The sequence below is a fragment of the Anopheles funestus genome, chromosome 3RL (genome assembly GCF_943734845.2).
Source record: "Anopheles funestus chromosome 3RL, idAnoFuneDA-416_04, whole genome shotgun sequence".
In the NCBI taxonomy this organism is placed as follows: Eukaryota; Metazoa; Arthropoda; class Insecta; order Diptera; family Culicidae; genus Anopheles; species Anopheles funestus.
Window position 1 is genome coordinate 28725860 of NC_064599.1, and position 25225 is coordinate 28751084.

General features: G+C 43.5%; 4 protein-coding genes across 12 annotated transcripts in view; 3 read left to right on the forward strand and 1 right to left on the reverse strand.

Moving 5' to 3' along the window:
* The window catches only part of LOC125768547 (uncharacterized), a 56288-nt gene extending 36972 nt beyond the window's left edge, over positions 1-19316 (reverse strand). The window contains exons 1-2 of one of the 9 annotated variants that reach the window (XM_049436350.1): positions 19051-19316; positions 15357-16341 (exon numbers count right to left, since the gene is read on the reverse strand). The gene's annotated coding sequence lies outside the window, so the exon portion shown is untranslated. The other 8 variants (XM_049436347.1, XM_049436343.1, XM_049436351.1 and 5 more) reach the window with 8 other exon arrangements.
* Positions 19317-19516: 200 nt separating this feature from the next.
* LOC125768554 (carnosine N-methyltransferase) lies at positions 19517-21517 on the forward strand. Its single transcript, XM_049436380.1, has 7 exons — positions 19517-19816; positions 19881-20130; positions 20201-20319; positions 20396-20536; positions 20593-20755; positions 20835-21068; positions 21126-21517. The coding sequence occupies exons 1-7, from the start codon at positions 19686-19688 to the stop codon at positions 21228-21230; spliced, it is 1143 nt and encodes a 380-aa protein (XP_049292337.1). The 5' UTR covers positions 19517-19685; the 3' UTR covers positions 21231-21517.
* A 249-nt stretch (positions 21518-21766) lies between these two features.
* LOC125767587 (jupiter microtubule associated homolog 1) lies at positions 21767-22951 on the forward strand. Its single transcript, XM_049434315.1, has one exon. The coding sequence runs from the start codon at positions 21956-21958 to the stop codon at positions 22358-22360; it is 405 nt and encodes a 134-aa protein (XP_049290272.1). The 5' UTR covers positions 21767-21955; the 3' UTR covers positions 22361-22951.
* Positions 22952-23059: 108 nt separating this feature from the next.
* LOC125767579 (CCR4-NOT transcription complex subunit 11) lies at positions 23060-25167 on the forward strand. Its single transcript, XM_049434304.1, has 5 exons — positions 23060-23423; positions 23509-23603; positions 23667-23902; positions 23980-24513; positions 24576-25167. Exons 1-5 carry the CDS (start codon positions 23407-23409, stop codon positions 25044-25046), a joined length of 1353 nt encoding a protein of 450 aa, XP_049290261.1. The 5' UTR covers positions 23060-23406; the 3' UTR covers positions 25047-25167.
* Positions 25168-25225: the final 58 nt, after the last annotated feature.

Below are 25225 nucleotides of genomic sequence, written 5' to 3' on the forward strand. Positions count from 1 at the left end.
TATATTGCTGAACCGTTGCTTAAGCACACATTTCTTGCTTTTTTGTTCATATTTCTTTCGTTTACACTACCCAACTGTAGTCGGGGGGGTGGGGGATATGGTTTTGTTTTGTTTAAAGATTTTATCACGAAATGGATCTTTATTATTAAGTCGCTGCATAATCAAACGTAACGCACCTGCACACCCATCACTGAGTTGCATAACTTCGAACAAAAGTATAGAAGGATGGTAAGAAGAAAAAAACATTAAATTGAAAAATCTGCCTTACGGCATAATATGAAAAGAACACATAAAAAACTGCTTTTCCACGACTATCAATATATCCCTTGCTGAGATAACAGAAAACAGAATCTGTCGGAAACTGGAAAAATGAGTGATAAACAAATCGGGAAAAGTATCTTCAAGTAGGAAAATAAATTAACAAAACTCTTTTAACTGAAAAAAAGCAAAACGAAGGAAAAAAAAGAACACACAAACGCTTGCCTCTGGGGCAGTTGGAGAAAACCCCGATTTTGGGTCAAAATTAAAGAAAAACAATGTTTTACAAAAAAAGAAAAAAAAAAGAGAAAGCTTCAGGAAATATCGCGCAACAGGAAAAGAGGGTTAAAACTGGCCTTCAAAAACAAAAAAAATCCCCACAAACCAAAAAAAATAGTATAACAATGCGAAAGGGTGACCAGCATCCCAACATCATCATCCCCTCAAAAGAAACTTTGTAAAATGTTACGAAAACAAATGTCTAACAAGAAATAGAATCGAATAAAAAACAAAAAAGCAGAGCAGCAAAAACAAAAAGGAAAAACAAAATAAAATGAATATCAAACTGAACTGATGAACATTTGCCGGCACCGAGCGCTACTTCCTTCTATTGTTGTACACACTTTTACTTCCTTCTATTGTGCAATAGGCAACGATGATACACTGAACAGGGGGGTGAGCAACAATAACCGCCGTAGCAGAAGACATTAGTTTTCACTTTTTTCTCGACTTCAACCACCACCCGTCCGTCCGTCCCTCCATCGTACGAGCGGCAAAACACGAATGGAATGTTCCAATGGAAATGGTGATGGTGGCCCGCACCAGTGGCGGCGCGCACAAATTATCCAAAAGTGGCGAACACCATTTAAACCGGGCAGCAACACACAACACACACACACATAACCCTTTCCGTCTTTATTTTTCCACCCGGCAAAAGGAAAACCCATTCACGATGGAAACTGTTTGCTAAAGAGCGAGATGATCAAATGATTGGGGGAAAAACGGATGCGATGGGAAAGATACTGAGGAGTTGAGGGCGTTGAGAATCGTCCCACCTAACCGTCAACATGAAAGCTTTTTTTCTTCGCATTGCTTGCTTGAAGAGGGAATTAAAAGCTTAGTGATAAAAGGGAGAAAAATGGAGCTGAAAAACACACCATAACAAAATCAAATGTGACCGAACGAAAATGAAACGCTTCCAAACAAGACGATCCCTAAGCAAAACTTCAATTTTTCTTTCACCTGCGTACTCGAAAACCGAATGGCTCATTCGGCAAAAAAAACCCGGCCAAGACTCGTTAGAGACAGACGCGGCGATCGACAGTGAACCAATTTCGATTTCCATCCAACCGAAACGTGGAAAAGAGAAACTGGATGCGTTAAATCAACCCAAAGGCGTGTGCGTGTATAGAAGACGACTGCTGCTAGTGCCACATGGGGAAGCTTAATGGGGGAGGGGGCGCAAAAACACAACGTCGTACTTCCTGGTCCGGTGATGGAGAAGGAGAAAATGGCGCACAAGATGAGCTAACCTATAAAAGTAGTAGCAGGAAGCAGTCTGTTCGAAATGGAAAACATTTGTGCAACGAGGTCTCGCGGATCTTGAAATTTGAGAGCTTTATGAGTTTATTGTACAAAATTCAGTTGAAAAAAATATGGTTCATAATGTCTTCTATTTCAATTCAAAATATTTGATTTCATTTTTGTTCCTTTTTTCCAACAAAATGGCGCCCAAAATAGTCGAAATATCCGCGAATGTCTGCTGTAATATTGGATCTATTATTTAAAAATATTATTTAAATTATTACACAAAACCCATTGCGACTTTTATTTTTAAATCAGGGGTTGGCAACGTCGGGTCCTAAAGAAGCTTTTAATCGGGCGCGAAAGATCTCACAAAGAATACAAGGTGTCTCGTCACCACAAATCCGGAAAACCATTTCTGGTGAATTAACGTCAATTAACAAATGTGTTATATTTATCAACACTTTTTTTAAATATTTTTCTCCCACTTCTTTTCCATTTCCTAGTAAAAAAGATTCTTTATCTGTCCGAAAGCATATTAAAGCTTGCTTCTGCCCAAAGTTCAAAACTCATGTGGTAATGAAGGCATTTGTGTTGAAGTTTATTTTCCACCGCACAAGTCGAAGTATAAATCGCACCGAAAAATCATTTCTTTATCACGTATTGATACCGCAAGACTAGCAATTACCGATAATATGTGACTCAATCGTAAAATCTGGTAAATAGGATATAAGAATCCAGTCTCCACAGCAACTTTCATTTCTCATTCCGCAGGTATTTTAACGATTTTAGACGAGACGAGATGTTGGAGTGAAAATCAAGTCTATCACGCTTGAAAAAATACTGCCAAAAAGTTAATAATAACAGTATAATTTATTTTGAGAACGACTCCCGGAAATAATGTGATGAAAATTACTCAAAATTACTAACCAGTCAAAATAACTGATCTGATAGTTCTAGTGTTAAATCCTTGCCTATTACTTCTATTAGAAACGGGTTTGTAATGTTTGATTTTTAAGTTCGCTTTTGATTTATTCGATTTTCTTTTATATTTATTATATAAAATAATAATTGCAATTGTTTTCCATTTGTTTTTCATATATTATTTTGCATAAAAAAATAATTACATCGTTCTAAGCACAATCTAATCCATTGTGTTAGTGTTGCGTGCCCAACGCGCGCATAAACGGTTCGTTGCAAAAAAGCTCAAACGTAGCGTTTTTTGGTAACACACGACGTGCGCAAGAACGGCCTAAGCCGTTGGTTGTAGGTTGCTTGGATGTAGGTTGCTTACAAAACATTCCTAACGCCACAGAAGCGCTGACGCTTTCCAAAACATTCTGCACCGCGGAAGCGCTAGCCGTCGGCGTACGCGAGGCATGGCCGTTCTAGTTACGTCGTCGTAAGTAGGTTAGGGTTCCTACGTTCAGGTGCAGGTTCAGTTACGTTTATAGGAAGTAAGTAACAAATAGGAAGTAAGTAAGCAAAATAATAATAAGTTAAGTTAAGCTTGTAAACCAATTCTTGAGTATATAAGGAGTGCTCGCACTCGAAATAAATTAATTGCAAACCAGAACTAGAGAGTCTTCCTTCTGCTTTCAAGCTTCCAGGTTTCAGTTCACCCAGGGACGGCTCGAAGTGTTGGCAACCCAACTCCCCCCTCTTGCGGCCAATGTTGCGCGGCGGACTACAGGTTCGACCAAGCGAAGGAAATGGCCACTCTGAACCTTAGCCCCAACCGTCAACCGATGGGGAGCGAACTCGAACGCTGTTGATGATCCCGTCTCCCAAGTCGAAATGACAAACCTCTCCGCTAGTTGTTCTTCGCGATCGAGAACCTATGCCGCAAGAGGGGGGAGTTGGGTTGCCAACACTTCGAGCCGTCCCTGGGTGAACTGAAACCTGGAAGCTTGAAAGCAGAAGGAAGACTCTCTAGTTCTGGTTTGCAATTAATTTATTTCGAGTGCGAGCACTCCTTATATACTCAAGAATTGGTTTACAAGCTTAACTTAACTTATTATTATTTTGCTTACTTACTTCCTATTTGTTACTTACTTCCTATAAACGTAACTGAACCTGCACCTGAACGTAGGAACCCTAACCTACTTACGACGACGTAACTAGAACGGCCATGCCTCGCGTACGCCGACGGCTAGCGCTTCCGCGGTGCAGAATGTTTTGGAAAGCGTCAGCGCTTCTGTGGCGTTAGGAATGTTTTGTAAGCAACCTACATCCAAGCAACCTACAACCAACGGCTTAGGCCGTTCTTGCGCACGTCGTGTGTTACCAAAAAACGCTACGTTTGAGCTTTTTTGCAACGAACCGTTTATGCGCGCGTTGGGCACGCAACATTCTCCCCCTCGTAATTCGATCCTAGGATTACCTTATTTCGCTGCTTAAACGGTGGTTTGAACTTGGGTTTGGGTTGTTCCGTTGGGTTAGGTGATGGTTCCGCGATTTTTATTTCTAATTTTTTGATGTTTCATACGATGCAATTCATCTTCCCCGTCGTCTCTACCGAATATCAATCCCTTTACCATACCTAATAATCCGCCGCTCCGTTCTACCCTACGCTAGCCTCGTGCTACGTACCCGATCTCACGTTCAGCAGCTATCGTCTGTTGGTGTATCATGGCCACCGAATCATGTAGGGCATGATCGACGTACCAAACGGGTTCCAAGATGTGTAAACACGAATCCTCCTTGGGTGATTGGCTGTACTCGTATGCGGGGGATGAACATAAGACGCGGATGTGGTAAATTACAGTTTCGTGGCCCATGAGCATGGGGCGATGCGTCGTTTCGGCGGGGGGTGGTGTTGAATAGAATCCTTATCACTGACGTCTCGTCCTCTTTTTATTGGCGGTTTATGCCTTGCCAATGAGTGTGACAAGAGATGTTCTTTCTGGCGTACATCCACTGCCGCGACTTTTACTGCCGGTCTTGTCAGTACAGTCTCTCCAACTTGTATTTCCACTGAGCGAACCTGGCCGTCTGTCGCCTCAAAAGTTTTAAGTACTCGTCCCTTTAGCCACTTTCCAGGAGGCGCGTTGTCGTCGGTAAGGACGACGACGTCATTTACTTTTAATGGCTCGATCTTATCCGTCCATTTGTTGCGCCGGATAAGAGTAGGAAGATATTCCTTCTTCCATCGATCCCAATATATTTTGGCGTGGTGTTGTACCAACTTCCACTGCTTCCGATTTACACCTGACGGAACGTCTGCGAAAGGAGGTACTTCGTCCACTGCTCTGCCGATTAGGAAGTGGAATGGCGTTAGCACTTCATCTTCCATACACGTTACCGGAATGTGAGTTAAGGGTCTCGAGTTCAACATAGCTTCGATCTGAATTAACGTGGCGCGCAAGGTTTCGGGTGTTGGCTTTCGGAGGTTCCATTGTTCGAACATGAATCTAAGGGCCTTTTTGATTGTTTGGATCAATCGTTCCCATGATCCTCCGAAGTGTGGTGCTGCGGGTGGATTGAAAGTCCATTGAATGTCATATTTCAATGCCGCTTCTTTCCCCATTCTGCGATCTATCTCTTGCAACAGCTGGCTCAATTCTTTTTCGGCTCCAACGAAATTGGTACCGTTATCGCTGTACAGGTGTGTTATTTTGCCACGACGATGTTGGAAGTTCTTCAGACACACTAAGAAGCTATCTGTGTCTAGCTTTTCGGCTACTTCAATATGCACTGCCCTAGTAGACATGCAAGTGAAGATTGCTCCCCATCTTTTCTCAGTAGAACGTCTGACACTTACTTCGATTGGACCGAAGTAGTCGACTCCTGTATGAAGAAATGGAGGCTTGTACGGGTTTGCTCTGAATGCTGGAAGTGGTGCCATCATCGGGGATCTAGGAGCAGCTGTTCGAAGAATGCATCTTTGACAGCATGCTTTAACATTCTTTAACACCGCTCGAAGATTAATTACCCAGAATCTTTGTCGTAGAGCTGTAATTACCACGTTGTCTGCTTGGTGAAGGTTTATTTCATGGTAATGGCGCACGATTAGCTTGACGATTCGGGGCTTTTGAGGAAGAAGAATTGGAGTTCTTGCATCGTTGGTAAGGAATGTGAGATTTTCTAAACGACCTCGCGATCTCATCAATCCATTTTCATCCAAAAATGGAGCTAGTTTGTTCAGCGAACTTTTACGGCTGACGGCCTCCCCCTTCGTAAGGGACGTCATTTCCTCGGGAAACCCTTCCCATTGGGCTTTTCTGTACAGGGCATTTCTGGTCGAGATCACATCTTGGAGATTTATACTTTTCGTGAAGTTCTTCTTATCTCGCAGATAATCGATGTATTTTTTCATATAGATCGAATGAGACAATAACTTTTCCCATGATGAATAATGCTCCTCTGGTATTACCGAATTAATTACTCGATGGATAGCTACTACTCGTTTCTCTTCATCAGTAGTAGATATGGGTATCTTTTGCGGCCAATCATCCTCATTGTTCTTCAGGAAGTTTGGTCCGTTGAACCACATAACTTCATCGTTCGAAAGCTTGGTTGCAAGGTCGGCTGGGTTCTGTTTGGAAGGAACCCATCGCCACTGATTTACCGAAGAGGAATCTAAAATTTCACTGATGCGGTGGGCAACAAATTGGTGATACTTCCGATGATTGCTGTTGATCCATGCCAGAACTGTACTAGAATCGCTCCAATATACCGTTCGTTCTACGCCGATTCGAAGCTCCTTCTTTACTGCTTCAGTTAGACGCGTGCCCAGCACTGCAGCTTGTAACTCGAGACGTGGAATGGAGAGAGTTTTGATTGGAGCAACACGTGATTTACCTGCTACCAGCCTGACGACATATGACGAGCCTGACCACGATCTGGCATACACACATGCAGCAAATGCTTCCTCTGATGCATCGACGAATGTATGGAGTTCCGCTACGTTACAACTGGGAGCCACAATTTGCCGAGGGATACTAACTTGCTCTGCACTGCACACTAGTTTCAACCACTCTTTCCATTTAGCTTCCAGTTTGTTGGGAATGGGCTCGTCCCACGAGTCCGACGCAGTAGTTATAGCTTGCATGAGGATCCTGCCCTGGATAGTTAGGTGACTTATTAAACCAAGGGGATCGTACATTCTCATGACACAACTTAAAGCCTCACGTCTTGTAGGATTCTTGTGTACGTCAATATTAGTAAAGTTCACTTTATACATGAAACGATCCGTAGATGTGTGCCATTGAACACCTAATATTTTCTCGAATTCAGCGTTCTTTTCCTCGAAATTCACCACTTCATTTCTTTTCTGCACTCTTTCAATTGGGATGTTGTTCAGTAGTTCGCACTTGTTTGAGGTGAAATTCCGAATGTGGAAACCTCCATTCTGATGCACTTCAATTACTTCACGCACGGTGGTGATAGCTTCATCCAAGGTGTGGAAGCTGTCCAAGTAATCGTCCACGTAATGTTGCCGTATTATGGGGTTAAATGCATAAGGATGTGTCTCCTTATGCTCTTCCGCGTTTGTATTTTTCACTATTTGCGCACAAGCCGGAGAACAAGTCGCTCCGAACGTCATCACCTGCATCACATACGTGTCGGGTTCTCTTTCCTCACAATTACGCCACAGAATGCGTTGAGCGTCTTGATCTTCGCGACGAACCTTGATCTGGTGAAACATTTCTTGTATATCACCAGTAACACACACATTTCCTTCACGAAAACGTACTAGAACTCCGAATAGTGAAGCCATTTCGTCTGGACCGGTTAGGAGTAGCGAGTTAAGAGAGACACCGTTTACCTTTGCTGCCGCGTCGAATACTAAACGCGGCTTGGGCGTAGGTTTGTTGCGATTTACTACTATAAAGTGGGGCAGGTAGAATGTTTTCGATGTTTTTGCTGCTTCTTCATGAGCGGTCAGTTTACGGATATAACCCTTTTCTACATATTCTTCGAAGGTTTTTTGTGCCCAGTTTTTGAGGTCTGGGTTCTTTGTCAGCTGTTTTTCCAAGCTACGTAAACGATTTACTGCATTGTTACGACCATTCGGGAGCTTCGGTTCGTCATGTTTCCATAACAAACCTACTTCATATCGACCGTTTTCCTTTCTTATGGTCTGTTGAATAATGGCTCTGGCGCGTTCTTCATCATTGGACCTTACCGGTTCGACACATTTTACTCCGAAGTTTTCTATGGAAAAGTACTGTCGAATCATCTGGTTCATGATTTCCTCGTTTTGATGGATCATGAGGTGTTCGGTGTCACCTAGTTCCTGGTCTTCTTCTGTGCCGAAGATTACCCATCCAAGTTTGGTTCGAATTGCCATGGGTTCGTTCGGGCCTCCCATTTTACGCTCGTAGGGAATCATAAGATGACTATGCCTCAGTCCTATAAGAACAGTTGGATATGCGTCTGTAAAGGATGTAACAAGTTTACGTTTCTGAAGCAAGGCGAGATGGGGATAGGCCTTTGCCATTCTTTTGGCATCGATGGTCTGACGTGGAAGTTGTAGATTATGGATGGTTCGGATTCCATCTAGGAGGAATTCAGTCTTTTCCGAATTGCCCTTTATTTGGCATCGGACTATTCGACTTTCGTCTTCTTGCACATGCAAGTCCCGGGTCCAAGTCATTATGAATGGATTTTTGGGCCCCTGTAGGTTAAGCTTCTCCGCCATGGTCTCTTCAATCAGAGTTAGCGATGATCCACCATCCAGGAAGGCGAAGGTTTTCACGGTGATATTTCCGTTTCGTAAGGTAACAGGAACTATTTGATAGTACACTTGCTGGCTCGATTGAGTAGATTCAAAGGTGTCCGCCTCATTCTTGAGTTCGAATTTATCGATGCAGTTTTCTTTGTCATTCTTCGATTGGAACTTTTCTTGCTGAGTTGACATAGTGGATGGTTGTTCAGTGCGCATTTTTTGTTTCGTTATAGTGGAGTTGCTTGAAGATGGATTTGGCCAGACAGAAGCATGTTGTTGTTGTTTTTCAAACTTTGCTGACACGGCCGGGTGTTTTGAAGAGCGTTTTGCTGTAGCTGGTGGTTTCTGCTTGGAGAATGCACGGTCGTTCGTTGATTCATGACGATTATTGATGACCGATTTCGATTGACCTTGCAGAGTTTTGTTGTTATCCGCCGTGTAGTCACGTGAGTTACGAACTGTCTTGCTTGCAACTTCTATGTTTTCTACTATAGGAGCGGCGGTTCTAACATTTCCTTTTCTTTGATTTTTAAAGTCTCTATGAAAATTAATCGGGTTACGTGTACGGTCGCTTTTGTTTACTAACTGTCGTAAGTTTCTTGCCCAAGGAACCAACCAGTCGCTCAAATCTTCTAACGTTACAACCCTATTGCCCTTTTCCACTTCAGTTTTATGTTCCAGCCAGCGAATTTGCTTGTCAGTAGAAAATTTACTGACAAGCTCATTGATCAAACGTTGATCACGAAAATATTCGCTTTTATTTAAAACCTTCATGTTGGTTATTAAATTTTCTAAGGCGTCTGAAAGTTCAGGAATTTTAAATTGGTTATCAATCTTGATCCTTAACACATCTTTCAGCATTTCCTGGTACACTTGGTCTGGCCGACCAAATTGCTCCTCTAATCGCTCCAATATTTTCGGAATATTGTCGGGATCGAGGAAAAGAGATCGTACGGCTCTTTCTGCATCGCCCTTCAAGAAGCGCTGCAGCCGATTGAGATTTTCCAAGGAACTAAATTGAGCTTCCCTGGTCGTCTCGTCGAACGCTTGTTTAAACTTGGGCCAGTCCCTCGACTTTCCGTCGAAGTACGGTAAGTTTAACAGCGTAGACCGCTTCAATTGCGTTTGCCCTTGAAGGGTTGTCTGCTGTAAAGCTTTGACCAATTCCAACATGGTCACATTTTCAGCTGATTTTGATGCATATTTTATGCGATCAGTTGTGCATTTAATGCAAATCCAAGGAGTGTCAACGCCTGGCTTAATCTTCAACTTGGTGCATTTAATATGGAACCAGCGATCACATTCGTCGCAGGCGATCATGTCATCCTCGTCGTCTGGCATAACGCAGAGACGGCAATGGCCATTCTTGTTATCCACGAAAGGAGTTGTCATGATGCAAGCTCAAATTTTCTGAATAGTGTAAAATATCCTAATTTCAACACCTAAAATAGAGCTTGTTTCTCTCTATGTGAGAGATGGGGTAAGCTTCCTGTGAGCTTGTTTCTCTCTATGTGAGAGATGGGGTAAGCTTCCTGTGAGCTTGTTTCTCTCTATGTGAGAGATGAGGTGAGTCTCCTCTCTGGAGCCACCAATGTTGCGCGGCGGACTACAGGTTCGACCAAGCGAAGGAAATGGCCACTCTGAACCTTAGCCCCAACCGTCAACCGATGGGGAGCGAACTCGAACGCTGTTGATGATCCCGTCTCCCAAGTCGAAATGACAAACCTCTCCGCTAGTTGTTCTTCGCGATCGAGAACCTATGCCGCAAGAGGGGGGAGTTGGGTTGCCAACACTTCGAGCCGTCCCTGGGTGAACTGAAACCTGGAAGCTTGAAAGCAGAAGGAAGACTCTCTAGTGCTGGTTTGCAATTAATTTATTTCGAGTGCGAGCACTCCTTATATACTCAAGAATTGGTTTACAAGCTTAACTTAACTTATTATTATTTTGCTTACTTACTTCCTATTTGTTACTTACTTCCTATAAACGTAACTGAACCTGCACCTGAACGTAGGAACCCTAACCTACTTACGACGACGTAACTAGAACGGCCATGCCTCGCGTACGCCGACGGCTAGCGCTTCCGCGGTGCAGAATGTTTTGGAAAGCGTCAGCGCTTCTGTGGCGTTAGGAATGTTTTGTAAGCAACCTACATCCAAGCAACCTACAACCAACGGCTTAGGCCGTTCTTGCGCACGTCGTGTGTTACCAAAAAACGCTACGTTTGAGCTTTTTTGCAACGAACCGTTTATGCGCGCGTTGGGCACGCAACAGTTAGCTTGTGTCATTAAATAACTTTATTCTAAATAGCTTTTTGTACCATTTATCATGAATCCTTTCCCTTTCTTCACGCCTTCCGCCCACAGCAGCAGGGTAATAAAGTGTACACAATAATAAATTACTGGGCGCTTTCATACATCCCACGGGAAATCTACACCCAATTACGGTGTAAAATCCAAAACCATTTTGACCACCGCAAAAACGAGAACACCAACCATCTTCCAAGGCTGGTTCTGGGGGGTGTCAATTTAAGTTCCAATTGCCATACCCAATAATCCACTTGCGTAAGTTAAAAAATACAAGTTCCCTTCCCAAAAACAAAAGCAAACAAAATCCGTGAATAATTACTCCCGACGTTCAGAGAAGACCGACAGAAGAAACAAAAAAACAAGATATGCTACCCGAAAGGAAAGAAAAAAGGTAGCTGCACAGTAGTAGAAAAAAAATAAATCACCAGGCGCAGATGAGCTTGCTCGGACAAGATGCAAATTTATCATCAACTTTTCCGGCAGCAGCGTAACGAAACATCATAAACCATCCGAGATTTGTCCGCTGTTTGTTTTTTGTCTTTTCCTTTCCACATCCTGTGCGCTGCGAGTTCTCTGCTTGATTTTGTGTGTCCGAGCCACACTTGTCCCTTTACTTCTTTTTTTTTGGTTTATTAATTTGCAAATTCTGCTACAAATTATGTCCCTTTACTGTTAAGGAACAGAACACGAAACAAAACAAAAAATATGCAACTTCATCCATGCACAAGCACCAACTACCAACTTCGTCTACAAACCACCAGCTGGTTTGAGCAGTGAAACAATTTGAGCTCTCGTCACCTGAACTAGAAATGGGGTCTGTGCTGCCTTAAGTTAGAAAAGTTGAACCTTCGCACGGTATCGACTGTCAAACAGTCGAGTAAACGTCGAATGTTGAATTAAACCCATGTTTTGTTTGGTTCTACTCGTAACTTTCTATCAGCAGTTATATCAAACAATGTTGTAAAAGTTATTTCGTGAAGATTTTTCATATATTTTTTTTTCAATCAATTTTTTTTTCAAACAAATTAAAAAAAATATTTTTTAAGTAAACATATAAGAAAAAAAACTTTGTTTTAAAAACAATCTATGCTTCAATTCATAAAATAATTTTATTTGCCAGTTGATTTGAAAAATTCGAAGTAAATAAGCATCAGCAAACGTCAAAACGCATACAGAAAAAATAGTCAAAAGTATGACAGACCCCAGTCACAGTAAAATAGGAATATGTCCCTTCAGAATGGCAGAAAAAAAGAGGATATATTATCCTTTCATTCCATTTTCATAAACAACTCTTCCGGTAGTGCAATTTTCCTCCCACAAAGTTGCTGCCAACATAGGCTTTTTCTTGAAGGGAAAATCATAAAAGCAACCATTACGACGATCTCAACGAGAGAACAGAAGAGAAAAACAAAATATCACATGGAAAGCGGTAAAGGTGTATAGAACCAACATCAGGGGACTAAAAGTTTCCTTCAATCCCTTAAAACAAAATAAAAAATAAATGAGCAACAAGGGTTGGACGGAGACGAACAAAAAAAAGCTTATCGTGGTGACATTTTCATTACGTTTAATTGGGGGATACACCCGGAACCTGAAAACCCTTGAGAACTTATAAGCTACCAAAAGCATACATCCCCAAGCACAAGTCCCAAGTCTCTCTCTCTGTTGGCCATACTCAAAAGAAGAAATAAATAAAATAGCAAATAAAAACGAAAGTCATTATCTCTATCGTTTCTTTACCATTTTGTGGGTTGTTTTATTGTGCAGCGTTCTCCAAGCTCGGGTGAATATTATCATAGCACACTCAAAAACGGTAGCAAAACCCTCAAAAGGACCCTTTCATGCTTGCCATGCTAGTAAACATGCTACGCACAGATGGGGGAGAACTTAATGCTGTTATTGCTGTCAACATAGTCGAATGGGCGCGAGAAAGGAAGTTCTCTATATGAACTAAAGCAACGAAAAAAAAAACAGGTCACCTGCTGAACATCACACATACAGCACACGATTGCGTACGATCCTCACAGTCCCACCTGTGATCGTGTGTGCAGGAAAAATGGGAAACTTTTTTTTTGGTTTTAAACGCAGGGCGGTTAACAACATTAAGAACAAACAAAACATGGGGGTGGGTGGGTAATGTGGGTGGGTAATCATAAACAGAACGCTCTTCATAAAGACTATTGTGAATGGGGTGGCGATACGCGCCTTGAGCTAAAGTTTTCTTTACCATGCCAGCAAACCGACAATACGTACACGGACAAGTTGATTATTTTTTATGCTGATAGGCTTTCCTACTCAACTGTCAGCCTGGTATCTTTTTTTTCTCATGTTGCAATGGGAACGTAACCTTTTCCAACTAAAAAAAAGGGGGCAATCCCTCGTCGTTGGCCAACAGAACCGATGGGGTGAGTGAAACAAGCCCAGACGCACACACAATTTGGTTCTGCTTTTCATTCGCCGCACGTAAAAACCTGATTAAAGCTTTTTAGAGGGTAATAGGCAGGTTACACAAAGAAGCGACACACAAAATCTAACACCAAAAACGGGGTGACATTTTTTCTCCGAGGCGGAAATTAATTTAGAAGCTTCAATAACCTTTTCAGGAAAATGTTACCAGCAAAGGATCAAATGATTGTGGTTGGGGAAGACATCGTTTTGTTGAATATGCAAGGAAGACAATTCCATAATGAGGTGTATATCGTAATAGAGAAGATAGAAAGGTTAAATGTTAAAACAGCATCTCTAGAACGGGCCAATATCGAGTGGTGAATGGAAATTTTGTCTTTCTGTTGCAGAAGGATTTGTTTGGTTCTGCTTGAAACTTTTGTTCTGATGTTACACTAAACGTTCGTGTGAGAGTAACTCGTCGAGCAAGTTGATCGTAACTTTAGTACATTAGTACATTAGTATTTGAAGCTAGAAAGCTACCAAACAGAAAAACTAGTTGAAGATATGATGGACCCCAAATTATTAGTGAGCGATAGATCAGATAGAGTTGAGCGAAATAAAGATTATTCCTGAAGACTTTCACTAAAGAAATGTATTTATTCGCAATGAAATTATTTTATTTAAGTACAAGTTAATGATAAATAAAAAAAACAATAAGCAAACTTTAGTGATAATAACTTTCAATGCACATTATCATACAATCGCCATAACGCTTTTTTATAAAACAATAAATGAAATCATCAACCAAACCAATCTTGCCGCTGTGTCATTATATTATCCTCTAAATGATCTAGCTCGAAAAAGGAAAACAATCAAACGCTTGATTTACCGCCCGCATGCAAAGAGAAACATCTCTCGATTTAAACCATTCATCTCAAAACCGCATTATTGGCACCGATCAATGGATTATCTTGTAGGCACGTTTGAAATGTTTTCCTTTTCCATCCTCATCATCATGCCCCGATAGTTCGTTTCGTTTCGCTATTTTAGGCGTTTCGACCCGGTCGGCAACCGGCGTACGGAATGACACACAGGACCATATTGCCACCTAATTTTGCTTTGTCATCGGCTTGCTTTCGGCGGTCAACAAACGGCAGGCCACGGTGCAACACAAACGAAGGAGGGAAACAGAAAAAAACACACAGAAACATTTCACGGTGTCGAAAAGCTGCTGTCAGCTGGCTACTCTTTCATTGCGAAAAGCGACCACAGCTACAGCGTTTGGCAGAAACGCAGAAACGGAAACGATCTAATAAGGCACACCATCCTTCGCCTTTCCCTTGGCCTTGGCGGTTATCCCCTCGAGGCCATCCAGCGAGAAGGGATGGGTGGGTGTATCCTTATACTGCGGGGGCGCCTCGTAAAAGCGTATTAAATAGCAATCCCATCGGATTCCTGCATAATGCCTTCGGGTGAAATGGACGTAAAGGCAATTGCTGGTCAGCGCGTTCCTAGCGTTAAAAGGCGCACCGTTCTTCGGTTGTTGGGATTTTAATGACTTTCTACATTTTCTCAATTGTGTGGCGCGCGCACTAAACCGTCTTCTGTGCGTCGCGCCATTGCAATTAGCTACATTTCGGGCTAACCGGTCATCAGTCGCGTGAAACGTAATTACTTCATGTCTCCGGTTTTGCTTTCGTGCAAATGCAAAATTTTGCGCTTCCAGAGCATTCTTTGGACGATGGAAGAGGGGACAGAACTATCATATAACAGCCCACCAGAAGAATGCAAATGGACACATGTATGACGCTTACGAATGGATCGAAGCCCGCAGACATGAATCATACACGGTTGGGTCGTCCACTCGTCGTCGTCGTCGGCAGGCTGGCGCGCGTGACGTTTCGCTGTTCCATATGCAAAAAACACCACCCTTTTCGACCACGTTCCGCTGCAGGTCGTCTCGCTTGACAACTCTGACGTAAGCAGCGAATTCTTCGGCAGCCAGTCGCAACGTGGACCGTGGCGGCTCGAGTTTTGAACCGATGCGAAAGGCGAATTGATGCCATTACACCAGGCACCATGCCTGGTCATTGTTCACCATCAATGATAAGAGATGTTGAACGAACGAATTTCATATGCCCACTCACAAAGAACTACAAAGAAAAATCATATTTAAAAACTTTTCACTCTCGCCATGCAACACTTACCTTGTGTCTTAGCTTCCAAACACATTACATTTCCTTCCGGGCGCCAAAACACCAGACACGCACACACACATCCACCGTTCCACTAGAGCGAACCGGCGTGCCGCAGAAGACGGAAGAATGCACCCGATGACAATCGAGCCCCGTTTTCACGGAACAGCCGGAAGATGTTGCGTGCGTCACGATGCACCGTTCTCTCACGGGGTGAGCGCCAAGTGAGCTACGAAGCAGGTGATAAATGTGCAGCAGCAACAGTGATGATCGTCGTTTTTAGACTACTACGATCTCCCGTTATACGTGTGTGCGAAACACAACGCAGAACGTGTGCGCGAGATGACAGTTGGCACACAATAGAGACCGCACACACCCAAAACACGCGCGCACATACACAAAGCTGCAGTACTTTGTGATCGTTTTATATTTTTTTTTTCTTCTGCTTTTTGAAGTAGGGAATTTTCGCACACGCACTTACACCATAAAACACACACACACGCGCACACGGTGTCACACGTGTGCAATGATCAGATTTTCTACGCAACTCGCAACAGGTGGGTTTTCCCCCACCTTGCAGTAATCTGCTTCTTGATCGCAATTTTTTTCACTTATTCACTTTTTTCTTCTTTTTTTGTTGCTTCCACTAACACACACACACACACATACACACTCGGCTTGAACGACGAACGTGAAAACTTTCTCACCGTGGCTCACATTCGCCAGCTCACAGAGACACGGATCTTGTGTACACTTTCTCACCCAGGATGATGATCGTGGATGATGTTTTTTTCCCCCTACTTCTTTCACTTCTGCTTTTTTTCTAACTTCGTTTCGCTATTTACACCTGATTCCACTTTCGACTCGTTTTTCCCCCCGGCCCCGGATAAGGAAAAGCTGCTAGACACGTTGCACATCTAACCCCCGGTGGTGGTGTTGTTTCACTGATGCTGCCTGCTGTGTCTGCTGCTTTGCTGTCGATTTCTGCTGCGGGTAACTAAGGAGAAGGAAAAACAATTCACTTTAACCAGACCGGGCCAAAAACCAACCGGTGGGGCGGGGCGGGTACATGAAGGCCTTTCGCTTTTTTTTCTTCACCGCCACATCACGTTTTCGCTTGCAGTTCGCCGGCCATTCACTGTTACTTCCTTTTTCTGCATTTATATCGAATTCTCTATCTCTCTCTCTTCTTTTTTATTGCCTCAAGCATTTGGAATTCCAAAGCTTTTTTTCTTGCGTTTTCCTTCCGCTTTGCATCCTTCAATTATCTACTTTGAAAACGGGAAAATTTCAATCATTTAAATCCCTAAGGTTTTTACAACTTCTACGTCATTTATAGGAATATATTTCATATAACATTTATTTTATGCAATATTTTTAAGTAGAATTTAAAATGTAAGACCAAGAGCTTGATTTCGCTGTGTTATTTGAGTTGTTATTTTTTTTTTGTAATATCATTTCAAGATCTCGTTTTTCCAGAAATTCAACTCATCGCTATGTAGGCATTGATACAATTCCGGATTCATAAGAAATGATCCACCAGAAGAATTTTCACATCAAGATCAATCTGTGGATACGATCATCTCACGGTGAACGACCTTTTCACTCACCGATGGAAAATGTCAACACGCATCGAAGCACTCCGAAGTGCATACTATCTCGATGCTGCCTAAACTGATGCAATATGTCATGCATTAAAATCAATTGAGCAGAGTTAAAAAAAACGATGAACATATTTTTATAAAATAAAAAAAGTGAAATCACCACCCAATAGGCCTAACCGTGCGTTGATCGCTTTATTAGTCTATCATGATAAACTGGCAAAAGTATCATCTGTTCTCACTTTGCATCATTTTCCCACCAGTGAAAAGAAAACTCGGAAGCAGCGCCACTACCACCACCACCACCTAACGTTTCGTACTTCAACCAAACCAATGCAAAGTGACAACTTTGTGCGACCAATACTAACAAAACCCGTGGGCCTGTATCGTCTCCTCCGGACGGATCGGTAACGTCATCAGCTGGTTGGCTTTTAGTGGTGGGACGTTTTCATAGCCGTCACTATCCGTCGTTTGTAGCTCGTGAAGGAAAAATACAATGATCAATCATATGAATTTTCCATATGCACGAATCCAACAGGATATTGGAACTTGGCTTGCAAATCCTGATGACGCGAAGATAAACGACGACGACTACGAACAACACAACACGGCACACGGGACCTAAGAAAGGTGTGTTGGGGGGGATGACAGTTTGCTCCGTCTTTTCTTTTTCGAGGGAAGAAGATGACGTTTTCACAACCGGGTCTCGGTCTGCGGCACACATACGCGATCGCGAACGAACCACAAACACACCTACACACCGTACAGTAAAGAACCAGTCTCCTCCACCTGCACCACATGCTGACTCATACGAAACCAGCAGGCAGGGTAAATTGGCGACAACTGGAAATGCTGTTTGCTTTTTCGCCACCAAAAGGGTCAAAAGACGAATATATACGCTCACTTTCTCACTTTTCCCTTCCACACGCAGGGGTTCCACGCGCCACCTCATCCGGACACGGTCGGGGAATGTTGACCTTTTTTTTTGTTACCCTGCTTTTCACAACCTGGTGCTTGGTGGTGCAGTTCAACCGTTTGCCTGCTGCTTTTTGTTCACCAAAGCCACCAAAAAACGGTTAGCTGCTTCACTATCATAACGCAATCTTCACGCAGTCACGACGATGATGACGGCGACAACGGGTTGCTTCGCTATTGATAGTGTGTGTGTTTGCTGTGACGGTGCCTTTCACAAAACTGCGGCCGTATGTCCTTGCGTGGCAAAAGATGGAATTCCAACCCCGTCTCACGCAAAGACGCCACACGGTGGCCCGAATTTTTAGACGTGCTGCCCAACGTTACATCCGGGTTTTTTTTGGGGGGCAGAAAGTACATGTTGCAACACGTTCGCCGTAACGAATCGTGTACCAAGCAAATGTTTCTCGCTGTCAGTCAAAGCAAACTATGCGAATCGACTATTAGTAGGCCACACGGTTCTTAACAGCTCCGTCAGCTTCTTTCAGGCGAATCGCGTTTGCATGGAACCACTTGCAAGTGTTCCGAACGAGAAGAGCTGAGGAAAAAAATCTATATCTGGCCTGACCTGTCCCTATCTGGGCCGTCACTGTGCACAGGGTAGTGCAATTTCATCGCTACACTGGTGCAACAAAAAACCCCAACACATCGCACCATGGGGATGTTGGATTTTCCTTCCCTAAGTAGATGTGCACTTCGGGGAGGGTGCACACTTCCTTTCTTTCGCCACTACTTTATCCACATGCCGAAAATTCACAATTGACTATTGGAGACGAAGGGGGGGATTATTTTTTTTTTGGCGAGTAGCTCTGCCGACTGGACATAAAAGTTTCACTTTTTTTGACAACTCACTTACACTTTTGCCTTTTTCACCCCTTCAAGCGAACCCCACTTGGCGCTAGCAAAAGCACACACCACACACGGCCACCATTTACTTTACGCACACGGGCCACAATCTCTACCTCGTTCGTGCACTGGTGTCAAAGTCGTCAATGCAAAAAAGCACGGCACACGGGGCTATATTGTTATTGCTATTACTTTCGCCCATCCGCACCGTTCGATTGGGAAATCAAGATTGCGAACGAATGTGGACGAGAATGCGACCACGACCCCTGGGCTGGCACTGCACCCACCACTACCACACCACGATCAGCACGGAGAGGAAACTGCCCCTAAAAATTCACCCCCTGTGGCCACCACGGTACCACCAGCTTACCAGCTGCACTCTACTACTACTACGTTTGCGATTGCACTGCTGCTGCTGCTGCTGCTGATGCTGTGTGCATCCCTTTCTTCAACGGTTTGGAAAAACGGGCTTTTTCGGGGAGCGAACGTACGAGCGAGCCTGTGTCACCGTGGAAAACCCGATCTGTCATGTTTCGCAATGTGTGTATCGCTATTTCATTCGCTCTCCTGCTCAACCGTTCAAATGTCATGCGTGGCACACATTCTTTTGTTTTCCATGCAAAATAGCGGCTAATGCCGTATTAAACTGATTGAAAATCAAAAAAAGGATGCACTTTATGTGTTAAATGCAATTTGCTTGATTGTTCTGCGTAATTTCATTTACAATTTCAGTGCAATAGCAAACGAACATCACCAAATACTGGAAAGCTTTCAACCGTGTGTGATAAACTAGGCCCCAACAAGTGCATCTCGCGATTGTCAAAAAAGTTGCAGAGTGCATTTGTTTTCATTTGCAATTGCTTGATACACCGCTACACAAATCAGTTTGCGATTTTTAAAACGCTCTTCACAAAAATTCGCCATGGATACGTCGTCAGCTTCGAACAATACCAAAGAGGCGTTAAAGGAGGATTCCGAGATCAGCGTTTCCGAAGACATGGAGGAAGAGCGAAAAAACTTTTTCAAAATCATTGCGGCCTTCAAGTACTACAGGTATGGTAGGAAACGTGTGTGTCGCAGCGTGGTTAGAAGCAGTTAAATTTTGTCTCCCTTTTAGGCACAGCTCAATCGCTGAACTCAAGCGAAAGGAAACCTTTCTGCAGACATTGCCACCGGCACACCAGAAGATGCTGTCCAACTATCAGGAACACCTGCAAAACTTGAAGCGCTGCATCGACGTGAATGCGCAGGTTATAAAGCAAATCATTCAGGACGCAAACTGTCTCTTTCAAAATGCGGACCACAATATCGAACCGGATCTGCAACCGTCAGACGGTTTGAAGCTACGTTATCAGGACTTTCAAAAGGTAGCTGGAAGTGTGTTGGCTTTGACTTCACTGCTCATTTGGCGTTCTTGCTGTATCGATTGTATTCCAGGTACAAATAACCATGAAACAGATATTTCGTGACTGGAGCGAACAGGGCAAGCTTGAACGGGACCAATGCTACACTCCCATCATTGACGAGATTACGAAATTTTTCGATCCCGCCAAATAGTGAGTCGCGATGAGGCAACGAAGATAGCAGACGCCGCCGTTATCTAATCATGACACTTGCTCGTATTGTTTTCAGTGACCTCTCAAAGGTGAAAATACTGGTGCCTGGCGCTGGTCTAGGTCGCTTGATTTATGAGCTTGCCTGCCAGGGGTTCTACTGTGAAGGAAATGAATTTTCTCTCTTCATGTTGATTGCATCTAATTTTGTACTGAACAGGTACTAGAGGGGTTGATCGTTATTGTTATATTTAACTAAACGCGTTTAACTTACAGATGTGTTATTGCAAATCAATGTACTATCTATCCCTGGGTGCACCAGTTTGTGAACAATCTGTCTCAACACAACCAGCTCGTTCCGGTAATGTTTCCCGATGTAAGCCCCAGAAAATTCCCCCCAAAGGGAACGATGAACATGGTAGCGGGAGACTTTCTGCAAGTAAGCTTACGAACAAAGTGTAGAACAAAATGTTTTCGTTTCAAACGCATTCTTCTTATTTATCGCGTTTCTCGTGCAGGTATATCGCGATGAAGATTACTGGGAGTGTATAGCAACTTGCTTTTTCATTGACTGTGCTAACAATATCATCGAATTTGTTGAGGTGATCAAGAAGATCTTGAAACCGGGAGGTATTTGGGTTAATCTGGGCCCACTGCTGTACCACTTTTCGGATGTGCCTGGTGAAGGTAGCATCGAACCGACGTATGAAGATCTGCTTGAAATCATTCGCTCTCTGGGTTTCATCATTCTCGTAAGTACAATCAATCTTTCGTCGAAAATGTGAAGATCTCATTGTTGTCTCTTCTAGAAAAGTGAAACGAATGTTGTAACGACATACTCTCAAAATCCTAGCTCGATGCACCAAAGCCATTACAACAGTATATACTTGGTTTGCCAGAAGCCCTACAATTGACCTCATGCCATCGCTCTTCTCGTTGCGCAAATCGTTTTGATTTGCGTAACCAGACGCTTGTACATGATATGTAGACAAATATATACCGATTTATTTTCACCGCTAAAATTAAGTGAGATTAAGAAAAGAAATTTGAAAAATCCATGGTTATTTATACATCAATCCGAAGTTTTGTACCCAGAAGGCATGTCCACACATTAATCCTCTGAATATATTAGAGGCGTTATATCATTACAATTTGTTGATGTGATATAAAACAGCCAATAAACTAATTTTGAAGCACTTTCTTTCAAAACCGTTTTTACTAAAACAAATAATTTAAATTCCAAAAGTCCCAAAACTTTGGGTCATCTGTTGGGTTTTGAATTGAACAGAAAGTTATATTACAACGCGATATTTTATTTATAAACTTTTTTAAGATATTTCTGGATGTTGCCTTTTGATTATTAAACAAATTTTAGTTAAATTAATTTGACAAATTGTCACCTTTTAGAGTCTTCTGGGGCGGCACACCGTGCGACCTATTTTCCACCTAATGCCAGCTGTCAAAAGCCAACTGAATTTTCAACATCTTGCGACGCTTCGTTTTATTGATCCACTAAAAAAAACGACGACTCCACTCGTACTCGTGTTAGCAGAACAAGGCGTGCTCGCAACAGTGTAACTGAAATTTTCAACCCGCTTGGCGAAGTCTGTCCGCTTGCTGTTATCGTGTTATCATCATCATGTCGTCGACAAACTTTAACGTTGGTGTGGCAGCAGAATCGAAACCATCGAGTCGCGTACTGAAACCTCCGGGCGGTGGCCATTCGGACATTTTCGGTGCCACGGATGTGCGACAAAATCCGCCCCGACCGAAGAACAACCAGCAAAACTCATCCAACATGAATGCCGTGATGGGTACGATGGACCCGAACGAAACGCACGATGGGTCGAAGCGCACCACGGCGGCACCGTCTTCAACCACCGGTGGTGACAGTGCATCGACACCAGCCCAAAATGGATCCGCCACGGCGTCATCGAACGGTTCATCGTTGGGCGGTGGTGGTGCGGAAGCCAGCAAGCCCGGATCGGCCTCGTCGGAACGGGCCCGTGTACCACCGGGTGGCCACTCGCAAGGTTTCTGGTGATTTCCCTGGCCCTTGTACACCCCCTACACCAACACCACCCTCTACACATCGAAGCCGCAGTATCGCGCATTGCATTGCACCTGCTCTTTGCATCGGAACCAAAACTCACGGGATGTGGTCAACACCCGCACGCCAGGTCTCGGCTTTTCTATGTTTACATCGTGTGTACTCTACTCTGTAGCCTCTACCTCCCGTGAAGTGTGAGCAACAACGTGTGTCCGGCCGCTCACGGAGAGTGCTCCATTTTGTTTGTTAGTGTCTTGTGTACCTCGATATTCTTGATAGCTTTTAAAACACTTACACACCTCCCCCCAACACACAAAACACCCTTCGCTAGCCTTCGCCTCGTGCGGTGGCTAGCAGTACTGCCAAAAAAACAAAAGACGACACAAAAACCTTTACTTAATGCTACTACTACTAACTATTACTTTCTAATTGTGTATTTTGCGTATGGTATTATAACTTCCAAAAAAAAGTGAACCGTGAGCTGGGACCACCAGACCAATGTCGCCGGGGGCCCTTTCTCTCTTACACAAATGACGGAACAAATAAATTATACACTACAGCTTAATTAAAAGCCAGCTGCATTGACATCATCGTACGCCATTCCCTTCTCTCACTTTCTCGAAAACGAAAGTACCTACTAATCCGAAAATAGATACAGATTTTAGAATAGGGATGCATTCACCCCCCGTTTATCAGAGTGCATTCTTCCTTTCGCCGTTGTTATTGGATACGCATACGCGGTTGCTGTTGAGCATGAGAAAACATAATTACGTATGCGTGGTGTCCCCTACGAAACCATGGCAAACCGCCCCCCTCGTTTTATTTAACGATTTTTTCTGCTTCAATTTTCCATTTTTGCGTATTGTTTTTCTTTGCTTGCTCACCATCATTTCGCGTTCTGTCAAATTGCACAATGAAAGGGATTGTTTTGGTTTTGTGATCGTGCGCGTTTTTCACCGTCAGCTGTTGGCTAGATTAGTTCCCTTGGAAAAGGAAACTTTCTCTTGATTCATCAATTAAACACAAAACGTTTGCAAAAGATGCGCGAACTGTACGAGTAAGTGGAATGTGGTTTTTTGGTCCCGTTGATCAAACGAACGTGTTTGAGGGTGCTAACTTATCTGCGCCCTTTCCTTTTGCAGCTTGATAACCGGTAAAAATATCGACCATCAAACGTTCGAAAGCGTCTCGACAATCATTCAGAAACGGTTCACCAATGCGGGCAATTGGTTTCAGGGTATGTGGAAATCGTGGTGTACTAGATGGAAATAAGCAGAAACGTTTTTCTTCCATTCCGTAGTCGGATCAGCGCTTGCTTTGTTGCTGTTACAGAACGACATAACATATCCATTTAACCGGCTAGCGGGGATCTATGTGCTGTACGATATTCGGCGCAAAGAGCAGGCAGAGTCACCGTTTTACCTCTTTTTAGCTCGATTTCTCGAACCCATCGGCGGTGTAACACCGAACAACAGCCGGAGACAAATGGTGGAGTTAAAACTTATACACCTGCTGCTGTCAAACGGTGATCCTGAGGTAAACCAACCATTATCGCCTTTCCTGTTTTTGTTCCCTTATCAAGATTATAAACATATGTTTCGTCATTCTTTCAGATTGATAAAAAGTCCCCGCGCATCTTTTGTCAGGCTTTCGCTTCTCTGCCCACTCCGATCGGACCGACTGAAATAGTATTTGTGAAGGCAAAAGCCACGGAACGGCTAAAAGAGTTCCCCCTCACCGTACGATCGAACGTGGTGAATGTCGTTCCAGCTATTGCGGTTCTACCCGGTCGGGAACCGGCCCTGAAAAACTACACCGGACCGGCCATTGAAGAGCTAATCAACGGCATGACACTGAGTCCGAGCAATCCGCTTACGAACGCTCTTGGACCTACGTTTATGTCCGTAGCGCCCCCACTGCTGACCTGTGAAGATGAACTGATTTGGCTTGATTTGGGCAGCCCGTCCTACCACAAACCAGTGTACAACAGTTGCAGCGACGCAGAACCCACACCGGACAAATGTTTGCAAACGCTACTTGATCAGTCGTTCCGGCAAGCATTAAGCATTGCGGATCAGCAAACGCTCGTGAACGAGCTGGAGAAGGACACGCAACAAACGCATCTTTCGTGCGTTACGCCGGAAAAGGTAACGTGTTGCAAACCAGTAGTGCAAATGATAAATGAAAAGCATAAACTTTCTTTTTACAGCTTCCTAACTTAATCGAATACAATCCAACGATTGCGATCGAAATACTGATGCGAATGCTAAAAACGCGCCACATCGATGCTTATCTGGACGTTATCGTTGAGATGGAACTGTCCCTCCATTCGATGGAGGTTGTGAATCGACTTACCACTTCCGTCGATCTGCCGGTACATTTCGTGCATCTGTACATCGTGAACAGTATCGGTACGTGTTCCACGATCCGAGACAAGTACATGCAGAATCGGTTGGTTCGGTTAGTCTGTGTGTTTCTGCAAAGCCTGATCCGGAACAAGATCATTGACGTGAAGCTGCTGTACATTGAGATCGAAACGTTCTGTATTGAATTTAGCCGGATACGGGAAGCGGCCGCACTGTACCGTTTGTTAAAGCAGCTCGAGCTGGATCAGGGTACCGTTGCAGGAAGCTCTGGTACGACAGCAGCAGGTGGCGTACAACCATCGAAAGAATCTTAGACGCTGGGAAATATGAAGCCACAAGAAGAATATAGATGCGACAAACACATAACTTATCATTTAATCTACCTAGTGTAAGAAATGTAAACGCTTATTGTTAGAAGTAAATTAATGAACCAATCTCTTTGTGCTTAATTCTTTGATAGATGAAACTCGTCGTAATATTAGACTACGATACA